General features: G+C 41.9%; 1 protein-coding gene across 2 annotated transcripts; it reads right to left on the bottom strand.

Moving 5' to 3' along the window:
* Nucleotides 1-2,795: 2,795 nt before the first annotated feature.
* LOC136768297 (zinc finger protein 239) lies at nucleotides 2,796-20,647 on the bottom strand. 2 transcript variants are annotated; one of them, XR_010821960.1, is made up of 5 exons: nucleotides 20,525-20,647; nucleotides 20,171-20,258; nucleotides 8,429-8,606; nucleotides 5,110-5,263; nucleotides 2,796-4,969 (listed from the first exon to the last, which is right to left on the bottom strand). XR_010821960.1 is itself a non-coding variant. In XM_066722430.1 (3 exons), the coding sequence occupies exon 3, from the start codon at nucleotides 13,915-13,917 to the stop codon at nucleotides 12,799-12,801; it is 1,119 nt and encodes a 372-aa protein (XP_066578527.1). In that variant the 5' UTR covers nucleotides 13,918-14,111; nucleotides 20,171-20,270; nucleotides 20,525-20,647; the 3' UTR covers nucleotides 12,706-12,798. The 2 variants fall into 2 exon arrangements, 1 of the variants encoding a protein (XP_066578527.1); XM_066722430.1 differs by lacking the exons at nucleotides 2,796-4,969; nucleotides 5,110-5,263; nucleotides 8,429-8,606 and adding an exon at nucleotides 12,706-14,111 and having other exon boundaries at nucleotides 20,171-20,270.
* Nucleotides 20,648-21,733: the final 1,086 nt, after the last annotated feature.

The raw sequence follows: 21,733 nt of genomic DNA, 5'->3' as shown, positions 1-21,733 counted from the left end.
ATATATATATATATATATATATATATATATATATATATACATATATATACACTCACCTAAAGGATTATTAGGAACACCTGTTCAATTTCTCATTAATGCAATTATCTAAGCAACCAATCACATGGCAGTTGCTTCAATGCATTTAGGGGTGTGGTCCTGGTCAAGACAATCTCCTGAACTCCAAACTGAATGTCTGAATGGGAAAGAAAGGTGATTTAAGCAATTTTGAGCGTTGCATGGTTGTTGGTGCCAGACGGGCCGGTCTGAGTATTTCACAATCTGCTCAGTTACTGGGATTTTCACGCACAACCATTTCTAGGGTTTACAAAGAATGGTGTGAAAAGGGAAAAACATCCAGTATGCGGCAGTCCTGTGGGCGAAAATGCCTTGTTGATGCTAGAGGTCAGAAGAGAATGGGCCGACTGATTCAAGCTGATAGAAGAGCAACTTTGACTGAAATAACCACTCGTTACAACCGAGGTATGCAGCAAAGCATTTGTGAAGCCACAACACGTACAACCTTGAGGCGGATGGGCTACAACAGCAGAAGACCCCACCGGGTACCACTCATCTCCACTACAAATAGGAAAAAGAGGCTACAATTTGCACAAGCTCACCAAAATTGGACAGTTGAAGACTGGAAAAATGTTGCCTGGTCTGATGAGTCTCGATTTCTGTTGAGACATTCAGATGGTAGAGTCAGAATTTGGCGTAAACAGAATGAGAACATGGATCCATCATGCCTTGTTACCACTGTGCAGGCTGGTGGTGGTGGTGTAATAGTGTGGGGGATGTTTTATTGGCACACTTTAGGCCCCTTAGTGCCAATTGGGCATCGTTTAAATGCCACGGCCTACCTGAGCATTGTTTCTGACCATGTCCATCCCTTTATGACCACCATGTACCCATTCTCTGATGGCTACTTCCAGCAGGATAATGCACCATGTCACAAAGGTCCAATCATTTCCAATTGGTTTCTTGAACATGACAATGAGTTCACTGTACTAAACTGGCCCCCACAGTCACCAGATCTCAACCCAATAGAGCATCTTTGGGATGTGGTGGAACGGGAGCTTCGTGCCCTGGATGTGCATCCCACAAATCTCCATCAACTGCAAGATGCTATCCTATCAATATGGGCCAACATTTCTAAAGAATGCTTTCAGCACCTTGTTGAATCAATGCCACGTAGAATTAAGGCAGTTCTGAAGGCGAAAGGGGGTCAAACACAGTATTAGTATGGTGTTCCTAATAATCCTTTAGGTGAGTGTATATTTTCCTGTATTGTAGAATATATCAAACATATTATTTAAATAAAAGGTAAATGAAAAGCTTGAATAAATACAAATATTATGTTTTAAATGTGTGTGTGTGTGTGTGTGTGTATTCACAACACCCGGTGATGTAAATGAAATGTAACGTTACTAAGTTAACTTAAGAAATCCTTAGAAGAACCATAAAATATATATGTAGAAACTGTGAAATTTCAATAAAACTCATTTTATCGCAGCATTTGTAATAATATTAGTAACAAAACATCAAATTACTTTAAATAAATATCTAATGTAATCCATTCATGCAATAAGATTAAGTAAATACACAATATGATTTAAGCAAAAACCTAAGTGTGTATGTATATTTATATAATTTACACATTACAATAGCTTGGGGGTGCAGTCTGAAGACCTTAATGGTCTTGGTTTTATTGACAGTAAGACATTTGAACAGACATCAGTACAACTAACTAGTAACTTATGTACAGACATAAAGAACGAATACACTATTTAATAACGATAGTAAGTAAATGAAACTAAACCACACTTATTTAACTTAAGAAATACAGTATATAACCGACATTTAACTGAGCACAGCTCTCTTTGCTAGTTAGATAACTCTCCACGGTCAAACAGAAGCCTTATAGTAGTAACTTTCTTACAGAAATAAAGAATGCACCCCATGATGTTAAGAAAAAAATAAAATTAAAAAGTACTAAAGTAACTTTAGACATGTTAAATATGTATAAATAATTAAGTATATGTCTATTAAAACAGTAGATTTATACTTTTTCTAAAATAGTCTCCAATCTCAGCATCTCAGGGAGTGAGATCGACCCAGCAGCACATAAACAGAATACAGACAGAGGCCAGAGGGAGCAGCAACCTTAGAGACGACAGCGAAAGACAAGCGCAGGGAGACACAGTCACACTAGAGTCACACCGGATCATGCGTGGATCCAGCAGGTCTGTAGTGAGATAGGGTTAACACAAAACAATCAGGCACAGACAAAGAGAGATTGGCTAGAAATAGAGAAAATCGATATATAAATAAATACATACATACATAAATAAATAACCATAATAACAGGGTGAGTTATAAAGACCAAACTGACACAGCTGAATATTTGAACGTTTTATTAAGAACTTGCTTCACCGAAACAGTTTACACAGTCATCCCACTGATGCCCTGACAGGATCACACGGCAGTGGAGGGGCTTCACAAGCAGCACGTCCTGCTCTCAGCACCGCGGTGGGGGTTTGCAGGAGCGGCAACAACACAAAACAGACCCCCTAATGACTGAGAATTTATCACCAGAAAACCTGTACAAATCCAGAGGTCACGCATTTCTACCCTGTCTGAGTAACGTGATTCAGTAACATCTCTCAATGATATTCTGTATAAATTCTATGACTTTAAGTCTTCCTTTTTATAGTTTTAAACAATTTTTGCAAATAAGTGACTTTTGTAATGCAAGTGTGAGAAACCATTTCTCAAAAGACCCTTTTCGAACCTTCAAATAAAGAGTTCAAAATGTCTTTATTAATTATGCACAGTAAATAGAAACAGGGGTGATATTGTACAGATATGTGAGACACCAGATGTATTTCACTAGTTTTGCAAACTGCTTTATAAGACTCATTGTCTGTATCTAAGTAATGTACAATTGTGTTGAAACATGTACACTGCACTGAAATACATGACATTATATCGATGTGATAGATTCAACTATTTCGCTAGGGTTGTTGAAATTTCGGAAATGCTTTATTATTATTATTATTATTATTATTATTATTATTATTATTATTATTATTATTATTATTATTTCTCACTTTTAAATACACCTACCATTAAAATTATAGACTGATCATTTCTTTGTCAGTGGGCAAACATACAAAATCAGCAGGGGATCAAATACTTTTTTCCCTCACTGTAGGAGAAGTGACTGATAAGGGAGGGTGATGGCATGGGGGAAAGTGGAAGCGCTAGATGGTGGCTGTGACAATATGATTATAATACAATATTATAAACCACGCCACAGCCCACATTACTACATTTATTTATTTATATTTAAATTATTATTATAATTATGGGCTTAGCAACAATGTAGTCTGAGCCAAGTTAAGTACTTGAAAGGAATACAGTGAGCGGCCCTCTACAGAGTGAATACATGGGTTCACATATACACCAAGTTACCGTAAACTTTATAGAAAGGAATGCACATACACCGATCAGCCATAACATTATGAGCACAGACAGGTGAAGTGAATAACACTGATAATCTCGTTATCATGGCACCTGTCAGTGGGTGGGATATATTAGGCAGCAAGTGAACATTTTGTCCTCAAAGTTGATGTGTTAGAAGCAGGAAAAATGGGCAGCGTAAGGATCTGAGCGACTTTGACAAGGGCCAAATTGTGATGGCTAGATGACTGGGTCAGAGCATCTCCAAACCTGCAGCTCTTGTGGGGTGTTCCCGTTCTGCAGTGGTCAGTACCTATCAAAAGTGGTCCAAGGAAGGAAAAGCGGTGAACCGGCGACAGGGTCATGGGTGGCCAAGGCTCATTGATGCACGTGGGGAGCGAAGGCTGGCCTTGTGGTCCGATCCAACAGAGGAGCTACTGTAGCTCAAATTGCTGAAATAGTTCATGCTGGTTCTGATAGAAAGGTGTCAGAACACACAGTGCATCGCAGTTTTTTGCGTGTGGGGCTGCGTAGCCACAGACCAGTCAGGGTGCCCATGCTGACCCCTGTCCACTGCCGAAAGCACCTACAATAGTATTTATTATAGAAGCTCCTTCAACAATATAGTTATTGGGTTAGTGATGACAGTTATTAATCAGTTCATCTTTTCCAATTAACCATCATAGGCATACATTTGAAATAATTTTCATTATATCATTAAGATATATTACAATATAAGTTTGAGTCAATTTTTTTCCCCCATCTCATATTTCCAAACATCTGCATGACTTGTATTTGTGTTTTAATTATGAATGACATAATTCCATCCTTATTCTGCAAAACCTAAACCTTGTGATGATTGCTGTGCATGTGTACTCAGTACAAGCATTATCATTTATAATTTCCCATTCAGAACCACATTGGCACTGTCCAAAGGCCACCACTATCTCTCAATAGACTTCTTTGTGTTTAGCACTATGTAGCATTGTATGCATCTTAAACTAGAGCAGATCTGCATTTTCTGATCATTACAAAGCACTGGCTTTATACTGGATTATATTACCAAGGGTTCATAATATTCCAACATAAATACTTCAAAAGTTCCCATAGTAATACTATCATGATGTTGTGTAAACCATCAACAGTTTGCCTTGTGGAGATATATTTTAACACAACAACTTTGTTCACCACTTATAGTTCCATTGAAACATTGCCTTTCGTTTTCCATTTCAGTCAAACAACCAAGCAGCACAGTTCCTTGAGTCTAGTAGTCCACAGCAAAGCTTTTCACTCTGTCCATCCAGAGTCAGTGATGGAAAGGACGGTTAATGAAATGTCCATAGTCCCACCAGACTCTGTGTCCTTCAGCTGTGCTTGGATTTAAAGCAGGTTGACATTGTATGACTGTTCATGTTTCCACTTGCTGTAATATTTGTCATAAACAGCAATTCCTGTCTCAATGTATCCGTTTTTCATATTAACAATGTCTTCAGGCCCTTCTCCAATTTTCCTGAAAGGTACAATTAAGCTATTTTTAGAATCTGAAAAGGAATTATGGCGTTGTATAACTTTTATGGTTCAAATAGTTGAGACACCTGGACATCGCCACCCTGCTGTTTTAAAAAGAGTTTGTTTCTTTATTATTTTTACCATAATATGGTTTTCCAGCACCCCCCCTCCTGTCCGTCCACACTGGCGCTGGTATCAGTGCTCATGAGGATGGTGTGTGGGCCGCACCACAGAGAGGCCAATGTGAGAGGGGAGAATATGCAGTTTGATGTGTCGTGGCTTTTGGGTAAGGGACCTGTGGGATGAATGTGAGAGAGAGTCATTGTTACTGGCCCCTGTGAAGACAAATAAAAGTAGTTATTTTTCCATTCTTCTGTATCAACATCAATATCATTATTAGTAGTAATGCAACCATTGTATCTTTCGCTTGTACATTACAGTTTGTTGACATTTTTGCTCTGTTTGTAGTTGTTTTGAACCCTTGCACTTTTTCACAAAGGTTGCTGCCATTTCTTTCTCTCTCTCTCTCTCTCTCTCTCTCTCTCTCTCTCTCTCTCTCTCTCTCCGTGTTCTGTGTTCCGTGTCTTTAAACTTGCTATGGCTGTCTAATTCAATTATTTTATTTATTTATTCTTACATATAATTTACACCTCAATTTCTTTGCTTATTCTCCCTCATATTCAATTACCTTCAGAAACTCCAAAAGCATTTTCTCCCCTTAAATGATCATTAATCAGATCAAAAGATCTGTGATGAATTCGACCTGAATTTCCTTGGCCTACTACCAGAGGTCCACATTTGGATTGCTGCTCACCTTCAACCTGATTGGTTCAATTCCGTTATTTTCATGTCATTCAGCACTCCTGTGCACAGTTAACCTGACCTTTCCATCACTATTTATACTCCTCCATTCCCAGACATCTTTGAAAAGTCTTGATTACTCTCCCGTGTCATTTCTGAGCCTTTTCTACTTGTTCTCCCCCAATAGTGTGTTGACCCATGCCAGTTTATCCCATATTACGAATCCTGGATTCCCTACTATAGTTTGTATGCCTGATTGCCTGACCTTGTGACCAAGTCACCGACTCGTCTCACCTCCCTTGTTCCTGCTGTCGGCCCACAACCTTCAGTTTGCCTGTCTTTCTCTCATCACAAGATCCTTGTCCCTCTGAGTCTTAGAGTAGAGGTTCCGGCATAAAAACCATCAACCCCCCACTCTCGCATGTTGTTGCCATCGCCCCCCCCCACCACCCCCGCTCTCACAAGTTTTTATCTTCAGCGCCAACCACCCCCCCGCAATCCTTTGGTAGGAGGGGGTTCTCTAGGCGGCAAAGGGGTCCCTGGGTCAAAAAAGTTTGTGAACCCCTGTCTTAGAGGACACCATGACTGCTTATGTTTTACTTATTTACCTACTTAGTATTTTTTGTTATTTTTTTAGTATCTTTCTTGTTTCGGATACCTTAATTCAGTGGTCTCAAACCCAATTCCTGGAGGGCCGTGTGTATGATGCTGGTTTTCATTCCATCCGAGTCTTCAGTTACTTAATTTGTCCAATACATTTTTCAATTTGACATATTTTACAGTTGATGGTCTTAAAGTGCATGTGATTGAAGGTACAGTTGCTTATAAAATATCCCGGGGCCTGGATAGGTGTTTAAATGTATCTAGCTAATTAAACAATTAGACCAATTAAGTCATTGAGGAGTCCGTTGGAACGAAAAACAAGCATCATACACACGACCCTCCAGTGATTGAGTTTGAGACTATTGCCTTAGTTTGTATGGTATTCTGTATACAGTTCAATGCTTCATTCCTCATGAGTCTGTTATTCTTCGTCTTATTCTGGATAAAAAAAATAAAATACATAGAAAATATGGACATTGCCCTTGTGCAACTGTCAGACTTACACGTACACGCAAAAATACACTCACTGATATCCAGAGTGAATTCAGATACTAGATTTGTTTGGCATGTTTCGTTGACCTGCAGTGCCTCATACTGCTTCTATTTATTATTACTTATTGTAGCAGTGTGAGAGGCAAGACTTTGACCCTCACCTACCGCTGTCTCGACCACACTGAACCAAGTTACCTTCAGACCCTTGTCTCTCCATACATCCCCTCCAGACCACTGCGCTCCTCCAGTGCCAGAAGACTAACTCTGCCTCCTCTCCACTCCTCTTCCTCCAGAGCCGCTCCTTCTCATCCCTGAACCCTAAGTGGTGGAACGACCTGCCCACCGAAGTCAAAACAGCAGAGTCCCTGACCTCATTCCGGCGCTTACTCAAGACACATCTCTTCCCACAGCACAGTAATATTAGTCCTCTATCCCTGCTAGATAGCACTTCACAGTTTTATTATGCTTCTCGCGTTCTTGATTGTTTTCCTCCTTGCTCCCTTTCCCGTAGCCCTTGACTGTGACCCAACATCTTGACAGCACTTAGCTTTCACTGTCCAGGATGTAGGACCTCACTTACTGTACTTGTGTAAATTGTAAATTGGAATTTGTAAAATGTATTATTTTGAATTGCTGTTTTAGCTAAATTGAATTTGTAATGATTGATGCCTTGTACTTAACTGTATTTTTGCACTTTGTTTGCACTTATGTTGTAAGTCGCCCTGGATAAGGGCATCTGCCAAGAAATAAAAATAATAATAATAATAATAATAATAATAATAATAATAACATTTTGTGCTCGTAGTTTGCCAGTATTTTCTGCAATAACACGCCATTCAGCCCTTCCTGCTGTAAGTTCACTCTCAGTCTCCCAATTTAGTTTTTTCGAAGTTTCCATTGCTTCCCTGTGCTCTCTGCACTCTCTTTCTGAAGCCGCCAAGTGGCATTTTAATTCTGTTCATCCCTGCAGTGAAGCCTGCAAGACACTAGCATGTCTAACTTTATCCTGCTTGCATTGATCATTTCAGATTTCACACCCTACCTCTAGCTAATTTAAGGGATCTACTTTATCTGCAACCGATCCACACTGTAGGATCCTTCTCTGCAGTGCTTTGCAACATAATCAACGGCCCACTCCCTCATTGCAGGTTCCCAGAATAACACTTTATACAACCTACCTGCCTGCTGGTTGATCTCGAGGACACAGGATAAATGTGGGATTCCCTGCTGGTTCTTTTTAACAAGCCCAGTTCCCTACAAACACATCTCCTGTTTAACCTTGATAATGGTGGATTACACTTGTACTGATGAACAGGTAACACTATGTACTGCGTACCTACAGGGGATTCTCATGCCTTTAGTCTTGAATACACTCCCCACTTCGCTCTATATCATTTACTCCCCGTCTTCTCAGACGAATCACAATTGCTGGGTATAAACACACACAGACATACACATACACAGGCCAGACTTTAGTGTTTCTGACCCTGATTGTTCCTTTAGGGCTGCGGGAGAGACCTTCCCTGCAGCGTTCAAGGTGCAAACTATTTAAACTTATACTTACAGAGATGATTCATATTTTCCTGGTCCGTCAAAAAGAAGTGCAGCGCTGGAACTTCAGAGAATGTCGTTCACGTTTTCTTGAACAGCGACTTTAGGATGCCCTTTTCCAACCGTCCGCCCCTTTTGTCCTCCTCTGGCTCCACAATTATGTAAGAAAGTGGAACCTCCAGTAGAAGTGACTGGAATTGAGACAATTCAGGTGAAATGTGATTCATGAGAGTCCAGAATATAGAGCACAGTATACAGGTACACTGGGTACAGCAAGGCAGAACAGATACACTGACTTGATGGACAAGTCAGCTTTTATGAGGTGAACCCCTGTCCAACTCCACCTTCCACAGTGACCCCCCACCAGAGCATAATAGACAGACTGTCTCCTCACTCATCTTTATCAATAGCTTTTGATATGCTAACCTTTTGTTATGCTATTGATACCAGAGACCCCCTGCTCTCAGCCAGCTGTGTCCACTCTCTGAATCAGCACAACACTCAGGGTCAATTTTATGCAGTTTCAGACCGTTTTATTCCTTTCAAATTTCAAAGTACCAAAAGCAAAAGTAAATATTGTGATTTTAATAAGAATGTGAATGGGCTTGTGTTTGTGTGTGAGCCTTATGAAGGGGCATACAAGGGATTCATTTGTTTAATCCAACATTTTATTTTCCATACATTATATTATCAAGGTATTTTTATGGTTGATGTATAGGAAACAGAGGGTGTCAATTAGAGGAGTCGCTTCTAACTGGAGTGAGGTTGTTAGTGGAGTTCCACAGGGATCAGTACTAGGACCTTTGCTTTTTCTACTCTATATTAATGATCTGGACTCTGGGATAGTTAGCAAACTTGTCAAATTTGCAGATGATAATAAAATAGGTGGCTCAGCAGATACAATCTTGGCAGCACAGGTTATTCAGAGGGACTTAGATAATATTCAGTTGTGGGCCGACACCTGGCAGATGAAATTCAATGTGGACAAGTGCAAGGTAATACATGCAGGTAAAAAAAATGTCCACTATAATGACACTATGGGAGGAATAGAACTAGATGAAGTATCGCATGAGAAAGACCTTGTGGGCTCCTCACTTTCTCCATCCAAACAGAGTGTTAGGGTATATTGTCAAAAGTGTAGAATTTAAAACAAGGGAAGTAATGTTAAGACTAGGGTTGTCACCATACTAGAATTTTGGTACGATACCAGTTCAATTTCACGATACTCGATACCAATTCGATACCACACAAAACAAATTAAAATAAAATCTGCACACACAAAATACACTATCATTCCTTTCATAAAGTATCATAGTATTAAGAAAACTTTTTCCAGAATTCAGTAACCATTCAGTAACTATAAATCTGGGCTTTGTAATGAACATAATATTTATGGTGTTGAGAGCTGAAACACATAAATATCTACACATATATTAATGTATTATTATAATTATTTATTTTATCAGCAGATGATAAAATATACACAATTGATGAATCACAACTGATCTAGCTCTCATCTGCCTGTCCTCTCATGGGCTCAGCAAGTTTCTAACTTTCCTTTGGAATTCACTCTTGATCTCATTGCAAACCCAGGTCTCTATCAATGCTTTGATCAGTCACTGTCTGATCATGTGCTAATTATTTTGTGGCTGGCAATAGGCTGGCTGCTGTTAGTGTTTATTACACTGCTGTTGGCACTACAAGTCACTACTGCTGCAAACGGAGTCAAGACATGCTACAGACCTGTCGATGTTTCACATTCTCGAAATGCATTGTGTGGTAAAAGCACTGCAGTGTTGAAAAGCGTGTCCCTGCATTGATCTATGAGCTGTATACAGACAGTCAAACCCATTTCAAAGCGTGTTCACATTACAAGTACAGTGCTTCAATATTACTGAATGCATAGCTCAGAACCGTTTCTGAAATTTGGTATCGCGGTAGTGTCGAAGTATCAGTATTATTGACAACCCTAGTTAAAACTGTGCAATGCACTAGTTAGAGCTCATCTGGATACTGTGGACAGTTCTGGGCTCCACACTTCAAGAAAGATATCGCTGCTCTAGAGGCAGTTCAGAGGAGAGCAACCAGACTTATTCCAGGTCTGAAGGGAAAGTCCTACTGAGAGACTGAGGACCTGAACCTTTTCACCCTGGAACAGAGGAGACTACGTGGGGACTTGATCCAAGTCTTCAAAATCATTAAAGGCATCGACCACATCAAACCAGAGGAGCTTTTCCAGATCAGCAGGGACACACACACCCGGGACACAAATAGAAATTGGGCTTCAAGGCATTCAAGACAGAAAACAGGAGACACTTCTTCACACAGAGATTTGGGAACATTTAAAAACAGACTGGATAGGATCCTTGCATCACCAAGTTATCAATGGACACCAAACGAGCACGATGGGTCGAATGACCTCTTGTTTGTAAACTTTCTTATGTTCGCAAGCACAGCACTTCATCATCTGGATATCACTGAAGTTTTTTTCTTATGACAGTTGTATTTATAACTGTAAATATACAGTCACCTAAAGGATTATTAGGAACACCATACTAATACTGTGTTTGACCCCCTTTCGCCTTCAGAACTGCCTTAATTCTACGTGGCATTGATTCAACAAGGTGCTGAAAGCATTCTTTAGAAATGTTGGCCCATATTGATAGGATAGCATCTTGCAGTTGATGGAGATTTGTGGGATGCACATCCAGGGCACGAAGCTCCCGTTCCACCACATCCCAAAGATGCTCTATTGGGTTGAGATCTGGTGACTGTGGGGGCCAGTTTAGTACAGTGAACTCATTGTCATGTTCAAGAAACCAATTTGAAATGATTCCACCTTTGTGACATGGTGCATTATCCTGCTGGAAGTAGCCATCAGAGGATGGGTACATGGTGGTCATAAAGGGATGGACATGGTCAGAAACAATGCTCAGGTAGGCCGTGGCATTTAAACGATGCCCAATTGGCACTAAGGGGCCTAAAGTGTGCCAAGAAAACATCCCCCACACCATTACACCACCACCATCAGCCTGCACAGTGGTAACAAGGCATGATGGATCCATGTTCTCATTCTGTTTACGCCAAATTCTGACTCTACCATCTGAATGTCTCAACAGAAATCGAGACTCATCAGACCAGGCAACATTTTTCCAGTCTTCAACTGTCCAATTTTGGTGAGCTTGTGCAAATTGTAGCCTCTTTTTCCTATTTGTAGTGGAGATGAGTGGTACCCGGTGGGGTCTTCTGCTGTTGTAGCCCATCCGCCTCAAGGTTGAACGTGTTGTGGCTTCACAAATGCTTTGCTGCATTCCTGGGTTGTAACGAGTGGTTATTTCAGTCAAAGTTGCTCTTCTATCAGCTTGAACCAGTCGGCCCATTCTCCTCTGACCTCTAGCATCAACAAGGCATTTCCGCCCACAGGACTGATGCATACTGGATGTTTTTCCCTTTTCACACCATTCTTTGTAAACCCTAGAAATGGTTGTGCGTGAAAATCACAGTAACTGAGCAGATTGTGAAATACTCAGACCGGCCCGTCTGGCACCAACAACCATGCCACGCTCAAAATTGCTTAAATCACCTTTCTTTCCCATTCAGACATTCAGTTTGGAGTTCAGGAGATTGTCTTGACCAGGACCACACCCCTAAATGCATTGAAGCAACTGCCATGTGATTGGTTGGTTAGATAATTGCATTAATGAGAAATTGAACAGGTGTTCCTAATAATCCTTTAGGTGAGTGTATGCAAGACATTGCAAATTAAATTAATTCTGTACGTCACCTAGGGTACACTGTAATAATAATACATACCAATCATTTTCAATCTCAAACGCTCACTGTATAGTTTCAGTTGAAGCACAAGGACACAGCAACAGCGCATTGGCTTGACAAACCAGGCAAAGCAGCGACTCGTTTCTTCTGCCCCACTCCCCAGTCCTACTCCCAGTTCTGTCCCGACTCCAAACCAGATGAGAGTCACTGGATGAGGACTGTGTCCATCTCAGCAATCTCTCTCAACAGACTGTGAGGGCAGCAAATTAAACTGGTGAGTGTAGGGTTTGTTTTTAGTTTTTTAAATGTAAATACCACTATAAGTAAATATGATTTAGTAGGAGTTATTTGACCAAATGTTGATATGCTGTGTGTCCTTTCTTTACTTTACAAAATTGTACATTGTGACTGTACAGTATGAAACTGTTGATTCTTATCCTTCTAAGTCCCACCAAGACCAAACATTCATCTATAAAGTAATATTTAACTAGTGATTAAATTAAACAAACAGCCAAATGAGGTTTAAATTTTATTTATAACAATAATGCCCACCCAAGACTGTGAGACTCAGTGACGCTGTAGCTCTTCCCACACTGGACCTTACAGTCTCTATCTTGCATGAGTGCGCTGGTGTGTGTGGAGGTTATTTGCCCGAGAAAAACTCTTGCCACACTGGCCACAGCAGTAAGGTCTCTCTCCAGTGTGAATACGCTGGTGTGCGTTGAGGGTATCTGCCCGAGAGAAACTCTTGCCACACTGGCCACAGCAGTAAGGTCTCTCTCCCGTGTGAATGCGCTGGTGTGCGTTGAGGTGTGCTACTTGAGAGAATCTCTTTGCACACTGGGCACAGCCATACGGTCTGTCTCCTGTGTGAGTGCGCTGATGTGTGTTGAGGCTAGCTAAGTGAGAGAATCTCTTCCCACACCGAGCACAGCAGTACGGTTTCTCTCCTGTGTGAATGCGCTGGTGTGTGTGGAGACTAGCTGTCTGAGAGAAACTCTTCCCACACTGGGCACAGCAGTAGGGTCTCTCTCCCGTGTGAATACGCTGGTGTGTGTTGAGGTCAGTTGATTGAGAGAACCTCTTCCCACACTGGGCACAGTTGAACAGCTTCTCTCTGCGACTGCGGTGCTGCCTAATAACCTCAGATGACCCTGTGAAGCTCTTCCTACTCTGGGGCTGGTGATGGGGACGCTGTTTTGAGGAGGGGGAGCTAGAGGAGAGCGGTGGTCTAGGGGGTCTGGGACGCAGCTGTCTGCGCTGAGATGATGGACTCTCCCTACGCACTGCACTGTCACTCCCCCCACTGAGCCCTGTCCTCAAGGCAGCAGACTCTGGGTCACACTGTCCAGCTACAGGGGGCTCAGGCCACAGGTCCCAGGCACTGTGTGTAATCTTGTCAATTTTGAGATGACTCAGTGCGTCTCTGAAGGGAGTCTGTGTCCTCGGCTCCACTGTGTAAACACACTCCAGTGTGTCGTCCTCTGTTTTGATGTGATCAGACAGCAGACTGGCTCCACACTGTGTTCTGGGAGAGACCGGCTCAGCACCAGCTGCACTGGGTCCACACTCAGATCCCAGAGACTGGGTCCTGCAGAGATCCACAGTGTGGGTGCAGTCCAGCTCAGGGTCGCTCTTTATGACCTTTGGCATGACCATTGACCCTGCAGTGTCAGATCGCAGTGCCCCGAGTCCCTGTGTCGACCCCTCAGTGTATGGCTCTGCCATGTGGCCAGACTCCTGTCCCCTGAGCTCCTCCTCACTCTGTCTGCTCCTGGGCTGCTCACTCAGTCCCTGGTTGTCTTCAGTAGCTGTGGACTCTGTGTCCTGCCTCAGACTGGAGTCCCACTCCTGCTCCCAGTGCTGCTGCTCAGTGGGAGCCCTTTCCCCAGAGTCAGGGACAGCGCTGGCCTCTACAGCTCCTGGGGGAGAGACGACACAGGAGAGCAGCGCTGAGAACAGCAGCTCTGAAAACTCACACAGTTCATGCGATTCCTACACCAGTCATTATATCAGAACATCATTCAGAAGTGCTAATAAAGTGTCCAGTCAGCATATAAACTGGGAGCATGTATGAAGTCAGACAGTGAGAGCACAGCCTGGCACTCGTACATGGAGACACACTATGGAGAAGAAGCTACAGTGATGGGCAGATTCTGATGTTGGTGTTTTTATACTCCTGATGATTGAGGATGACAGGGTCTGTGCCATTTCTGTGTGATGCCCAATTGCGTGCATAAATCTTTGATCATATGGCCTGTGTGACGTGTCCCTCTGTCTCTTATTTGACCTTAGGAAATCTAATCTTGAAAACACCTGTTCCTACAACACTCGAGCCCTGGCAGCAGCCGAGCTTCTATTTGACTGGAAACACTGCTACACATTCTCTGAACATTTCACTACCGGAAGAAAGAGATACCAAAGAAACTGGCGGCGAAAGCAAAGATTGCAGCCACAGACATGGACCCCAGGTGAGCGCGTCAGTGAAATGGATTCAATCAGTTTGAGTTTTGCTCTGGATTTAACATTATTTGCTTTCAAGTTGTTGTTTTTTTAGCTTTCGATATCTTTTTTTTTGTTAAAAATTCTGTACATTTTGCTTTGGATTGTTTTATTTTTGATCTCAACATCAATTTTTTCTCAACTTTTTTTTGTTTACAATATTTTTTATTTTGAATTTGTTACTTATGGCACTAATTTGAGCCACACCACAGCTTTCAACTAAAATCAACCACGCCTGTGAAGAAAACACTGAAAGACCAGACAACGCTGACAAATGCCTTCGCATCTCAACTTCCAGTCAAGTGCTAGAGCCACGACAATAACGACATCGGGGTTTTCATTGCAGTTGTTATGAGGCCATTTTCGTGGTGGAACATCTGGGATTTCAGCGACTCCTACACACTGGAACAGAAGTACACCATCCCGTCACACGTGCATTTTAGTCACACGGTGGTGCCGAACCTCTATAAAGAGTCCAAGGCCAAGGATGTACAGACCCTGAAAGAGGCAGGAAGCGTCGCCATAACCACCGACGGTTGGACTTGTAGGGATATGCAGAGCTACATCCTCTGGTTGGACATCAATACACGAGAAACCTTGCTACCCAGGCTGGCCTCTGTGTAGCGCGTGTCACTCGTTTGCTTGGGTGAATGAGACATGTTGCTGCTGTTTTTCATTGAGTTCAACAGCTACCGTGGTGTTGATGTCCAACCAGAAGCTGCTACAACTATCATCACACAAGTTAATCAGGGACGTTACCACGCGATGGAACAGCACCTTGGATATGCTGGATCGTTACCTGGAGCAGCAAGCCACCGTAGCACCAGCTCTCACCAGCCCAGAGATAAGACAAAACACCCAAAACACACTGGAGTTCATAACAGTGTTTCAAAACCACTACACCAGCACACAGTAAAGTATCCTACTAACGCAGCCCACTGTCCTAATTATGTTTTGTCTATATGCCTGAATTTTAAATTGAGAAAAAAATGTGGGTATGGGGTTACAGCACTCTAGAACATATGCTTTTTGGACATTCATAATACAGCACTTACGAGACTTTTAAGTACTTATCACAGGTCAAAACAGACTAGTCGTCCCTCCCCACCAGCACAGCCTCATCGATCAACACCCCCGCCCCCCCGTGTGTGATTGGTGCATCGGGAAGGTCAAAACCCGCCCCAACCCGATCATTCTGCCAAATGAAATTGAAAGATCAATTGGCAAATTAAACTGATAGGTCACTTGCCAAACAGCGCAATAAATTAATGAATTGATTTATGAATTGATTAATTAATTTAGCCCTTTTAATGCTCCATAAGAAGTAACACGGTTATTTACGATGTGCTGGTAAACAAAAAAAACTAGATGAAATTTGAAGTGATGCCATTTGTTTTATATATTGTTTCAATGTGTCCAGGTTTCTACTTTTGAATATCTGGTATTACTTGGTATAAGACTGTGTTAGATATTGTAAAAACATTTCAGCTCAAAGTTTACCGCACTTGAATGTTAGCAGTATTTCAGCCACCAGTTAAAAAAACACTAAACCCCAGAGTGCCGAGCGTCCCAGACTGTTTTGACCTTTTGTGTCTCACAGTCACTTCCTAGCAGTGATGTGCAGTTTGTGAACGAATCATTTAGGTGACCGATGGGAATCGGATCTCTGATTCTCGAGTCTGGCCGATTCGTTCGGCCTAACAACTCGTTGAGTGCTATAAAACCGAACCGTATGTGCCATTATGGCTCCAAATTCCCTCTTGCTTAGTGCATAAGAAATAACTCTGTATGAGCCAAAATGGTGTCAGTTACATCATCCAGACCGACTATAGACTACTGTCAGAAAATGAGATTAAGATATGATATACTGTACATAATGTGTGTGTGTGTGTGTTTACAGTTCATATTCACTTAAATAAAACAAATACAATGATCAGTATGAGGTCTGTTTTTGTAATGTTTTATACACATAAAACATTTTGCACAAATTATTATTAATACTTGCAAGTCATCTTGAGGTAAATCAACAAAATGACCAAAATATTATTATTACTATTGTTTCTGTTAGGATTTTTATTATTATTATTACTATTATTTCTTTTTTTTCCTAATGCCCCTAAAACGCTCATACATGCATGAAAACTCACGAAACTCACAAGTGTTGTAGACACATCTTATACCTACAAATGCAGTGAAAACTATACATGTCGGTCACATGGTGCCGCCGCCATGTTGCGATAACTGTCGAAATTGTGAAATGCTACAAAAATCTTCTTCTCCAAAACCAACGGACACATGCATATGCCACTTCATACACATGCATACCTTATGCCCTACTGTTACGCTTGTTCATCAGAAGTAGCTCGGTCTCACGCTTTGTCCGCCAGGCTGCATTTTCTGATTCAAGCTTTGGTGCCTTCTACTCCAAGACACTTATACCCACTGTGACACAAATTGGCATGCACGACACTAGTACAGAGTCCTACCAATGGAGTTAATGGCTAGTTGCACCAGTGAAAAAGATGGGTGCTGTGGGCCAATGAAAAACAACGTATGCGTCGCTTCAGACAAGTATCACATTACCTCTACACTGGAATGCACTAGAGACATGAAACTCAGAACCTATGTCGATGTCTGTGCATTGAGCATAAAACCTGATAATTAAGTTTGTGAGGTACACGGTTAAGCCACAATGTTGGATTTAATGTGTGTCCGTGTGTGAAAATGAAAACAACTTCTACTCCGGAACCCTAAAGCCCAGTGCCCTGAAACGTTGCATGTATTACAAAGACACTGCTATCTATCACATCTGCAAGAGACAAGTGACTGTGTTCAACAACATGGCAGCCACAAGAAAATGATTGAGCATGTATGCAAAATACGCGTATTTATAAAAGCATGAACTTTGACCCCAGAAAAAACCCATGAGCCATATTCACCAAATTCTGTTACATTATGTCACTTATGACAGCAAATCTTCAGAACTGTATCCTAATGAACTTAAATTGTCAGTGATTAAACTAGAAGAAAGATCTGTCAAAGTTGATGAAGCCAAGTTGATAGGACACAAAATCTTACTGCTGTACACCAACCAAAATGAAAGCTTTGCATGTCAGCCACATCATGACATTACTTATGTAGGACCTCTACCTCCATCCTGAGGCCAAACTTGTGAATTGCAGTCTGCATCTTGAATGACACAATTAAAACTTCACATATATGCTAGAATTAAGTGAAAAATACAATGGCACCTTTCAAAATTGATGCATGCAATCAATACATTTCTATTATACTTCACTGACATTGAAATACACACTTCAAGTTACAAAATATTGAAAAACTCAAATCTATACTACATTGGATTAGAATTGAAAATTACACATGTAATAACTACAGATGCCTGCTCAAATCTGAAACCTACTGATACAACATGGAAGCCTTAAAAGTTGCATGCAACTTCTAGTTATTATTATTATTACTATCGAATTTAACAGTATTATGTATGAAGTAAAATGTACTGAATATCCTGCAGAAAACAGAAAAGAGAATAGACACTAGTCTGCTCATGATTTTACATCGTTTCTCTAAACAAATAAACAAGAAGTCAAATGACAAAGCAGAGCAAGAATCAAACAATATCTCAAGAGTGAAGGGATCAGACACTGCAGAAGGGATGCAGATATGTGAGGACAGAACAGAGCGTCTGGAAGTAAGTGATCTCATTTCCATTTTTTAGTTTTTAAGAGGTCTGTGCTCTTTTTTGGTCCTTTAATCTCCGCTCGGTAAGATTTTAAAAACGTCTATAAATGTCTGTGATTTGTTTTGCTCATCCTTTTGAGCTACAGTTCCCGGGTGCGAGTTTAACCCTTCCTCTCCGGCAGCGCTACAGGTCGATCACATATGAATGATGATGTGGATGGGGACAGTGTGTGCCTTTTTTGAACAACTATGGGTTGTTAATAAATTACTGATGTCTGTAAACAATTCCCCCAAAAACATGTTTGAGATGTGAAGGGAGAGTGTGAGGGAGAAGGTGGGAAAGAGGTGATTGCGGAGGCGATATTTAATGCACTGGATGATGTTTTACTTGGATGGGAGTCAGACTGACTGTTTTGTGCTGGGGAGCAATTTCTAGAACTGGACACATGCACCCAAAATCATCTACAGTATTTGTCCATTTGGTATATTAATAAGCCTTGTTAGTGTTCAGCTTCATGATAACTTGGGGGTCCTCCACATACTTTCATGGGTGTTACTTGAATTACCTTGTAGAGGTAGAGGCAGAGGACCCTCAATGCAATTAAGACACACAATAGTGGCCTAGGGGACAGCAATTTGGGTGTGAAATCCCTGTTCCACAAGTAGCTCCACAGGATAACACTGTGTTACTTTAGAAGGAGACCCTGTCTACTACCAATGGGAGCAGGAAAGGTTTTTGGGACTTTTCAATATTAGAAAGCAACTCTCGGAACGCACTCATTGCAATGTAATCCACTGAATTGTGACATGGGGGACACCAGTTTGGGTATCTATTCCCAGATCTAGAAATATTTCCCGAGCATAAAACTACTGCAACACTATTGTACCTTAGTGCCACTATTACTTTTACAAATTCTTTTCACTTGTGTCCATTGTTATTGTTATTAAAGTGTATTATTCATATTATTTACAACATTTTCAATGAAAAACCATAACAAATAGTATTTGCCAACATCCACAAATAAACACTTTACTGTATCGCATACAGTAGGTACCTCAGAATTTGTCTGTTGATGCACCAAATAATTCTACCACTGTATGTATATTTAATAGTAATCACCATACATTTTTAATAAATTATAGTGCAAATAAACATTTAATTAATAAAACAGTAATTATTCAAACAAATCACAATATGAGCCTGCAAGGTGGAGTCGACCTGAATTCCTATTTTCAGTTAAAACTCACCCAAATAATAATCACTATTTCACTGATTTTTATCCACAGCATCTTTCCAATCAATCCACAAGATCAATGTGGGATTTAAATATGTGAGCTGTCCGAGCTGTTTTCTGTGTTTTCTTCCCCTCTCACTATAGTTTTTCAAATGTTAAGTCGATATCTAAGGTTTGTTTTTCTTCATACATTTTACTGGTTTACATTTTGGCTGCAAAGTACAAGTGGCTGCATTAAAAACCTGTTGAATCAGTCTTCTACTTTCAAAATAAAATGCACACACTTGACCTGGTCAGCAGCCTGTTACTGTTGCATTTCCTGGGACAGAAGTATTCATCTGTAAGACACGCTTTCATTACAGGTACATTAGTTACAGTTTGCATTATTGATCCCTCTGTGGAGCCCAAGCGCCTGCAATAGCGGCTGCTCTGGGTTTATAGCGCCTGCAGCCCTGCAACTAGTTGGGCGAAAGTTGTGTCTGGTCGGTGCAGCGCATGTGTAGCAGCTCGTATGTTCAGATCCTGTTACACACAAATACACTCACACGTGTGTCGTCTTCATCACATGTGCATCCAGCCGCAGTGCGAGCCTGTCGAGATCAGCATGTGCTCCCTCTGTGAGCCGGGATTGTGCTGCTGAACACACTATATATAAATATACACACACACAGTATATATATATATATATATATAGATATAAATCCACACACACACACACAGTATATAGATATAAAGCCACACACACACACAGTATATAGATATAAATCCACACACACACACAGTATATAGATATAAATCCACACACACACACACACACTATATAGATATAAAGCCACACACACGCTGTGCTACACACACTGCTGTCCCTCCGCAATCCTGCCGGTCCATAAGGTTCCTACCTAGAGCTCTATTACACAACAACAGTCATTAGTTGTGATCATTGCAGGCTGTTTGTGTGTCGCTTCAGTATTTACTATTGTTATGATAGGAAGTGTGTGTACATGGTGCGACAAGCAGACTGTGCTCACTGTGCGCAGAGTCTGCGGAAAGTCTGCGCATGCGTTGGCTAAATGCTCATATTCTGCGCAGACTCGTGTGGCGCAGTTCCCGCAGCGCTGCCGACAGAGAGGTGCATGCTGGGAAGAGTAGTTTTCTGACACGTGGCCGGAGTTGTGGGTAGAAAGGAGTGAGATTGAAGAGTTAAAGATTAATATGTAACTGTTAATTATGATTTATTAATGGCTCCATATATTTTAACGCTGTGGGCCAGAGATCTCTGCCGAGTCTCTTCCAGCCCGGACCTCCTCGGTGAAATAAAAATGAAATCCCCTGCTTTGTAAAGTCGGGTTTATTACACACGTGTCCGCTCACTGTAATGACAGACAGTCATAAAACGCATTGAAAGTGTGAAAGCAACCCCGGCATGACTAATGTGACATAATACACATTTAATACAAGCCCTTATTAACCAGCATTTGACAAGTGTAGGACACCTATGTACGGTACTGAACTGTCCCTTCCTGCTGTGGGTGGGATGTGGGTCCCTGGCTCTTGTCTTTCCGTAGTTATTCCAGCAGCGATGAGCACTGCGGGGAGTCAGAGCTGCCGACATGATGCGCCTCCATAGCGAGCGGATCCACCGCACTGTGAGGGGCTGCGCACTCCCCAAGATGGCGCTGCTTTTCGGCGCTGCTGTGACGTCAGAGTGTAGCAAGCGCTCTATGTGCTGCTGCGGGGCGCAGAGCCCGGATGAGGGCGCGAGAAACGATCCGGGAAGAGCCGCGCAGACGCAGTGGTGAGTGTCGTCTGTGTTCACTGCGGGTGTTGAGCTGCACTGAGCGGCTCCGGGGCTGAGCGCCCGCCTGGCCTCGGCGCTGACCGGGCTGATGAGAGCCGCCCTTGAGGTCGGGGAGGCGGTGGGAGAGACTGTCGGAGCAGCGAGCGGAGATAACGAGGCGCTGAGGCGGCGGCTGCAGGAGCTCCTGGCGGCGGGGGAGGCGGCTGTGCGTCCCCGCAGCTCCGGAGCGGACGGGCGAGAGAGAGAGACCCGCGGAGCTGTGGCTGGTACCTGTCCATCATTCATTCATTCATTCATTCATTCATTCATG

This window comes from Amia ocellicauda, chromosome 14 (assembly GCF_036373705.1).
Source record: "Amia ocellicauda isolate fAmiCal2 chromosome 14, fAmiCal2.hap1, whole genome shotgun sequence".
In the NCBI taxonomy this organism is placed as follows: domain Eukaryota; kingdom Metazoa; phylum Chordata; class Actinopteri; order Amiiformes; family Amiidae; genus Amia; species Amia ocellicauda.
This window is presented reverse-complemented; position numbering and strand designations above follow the sequence as displayed.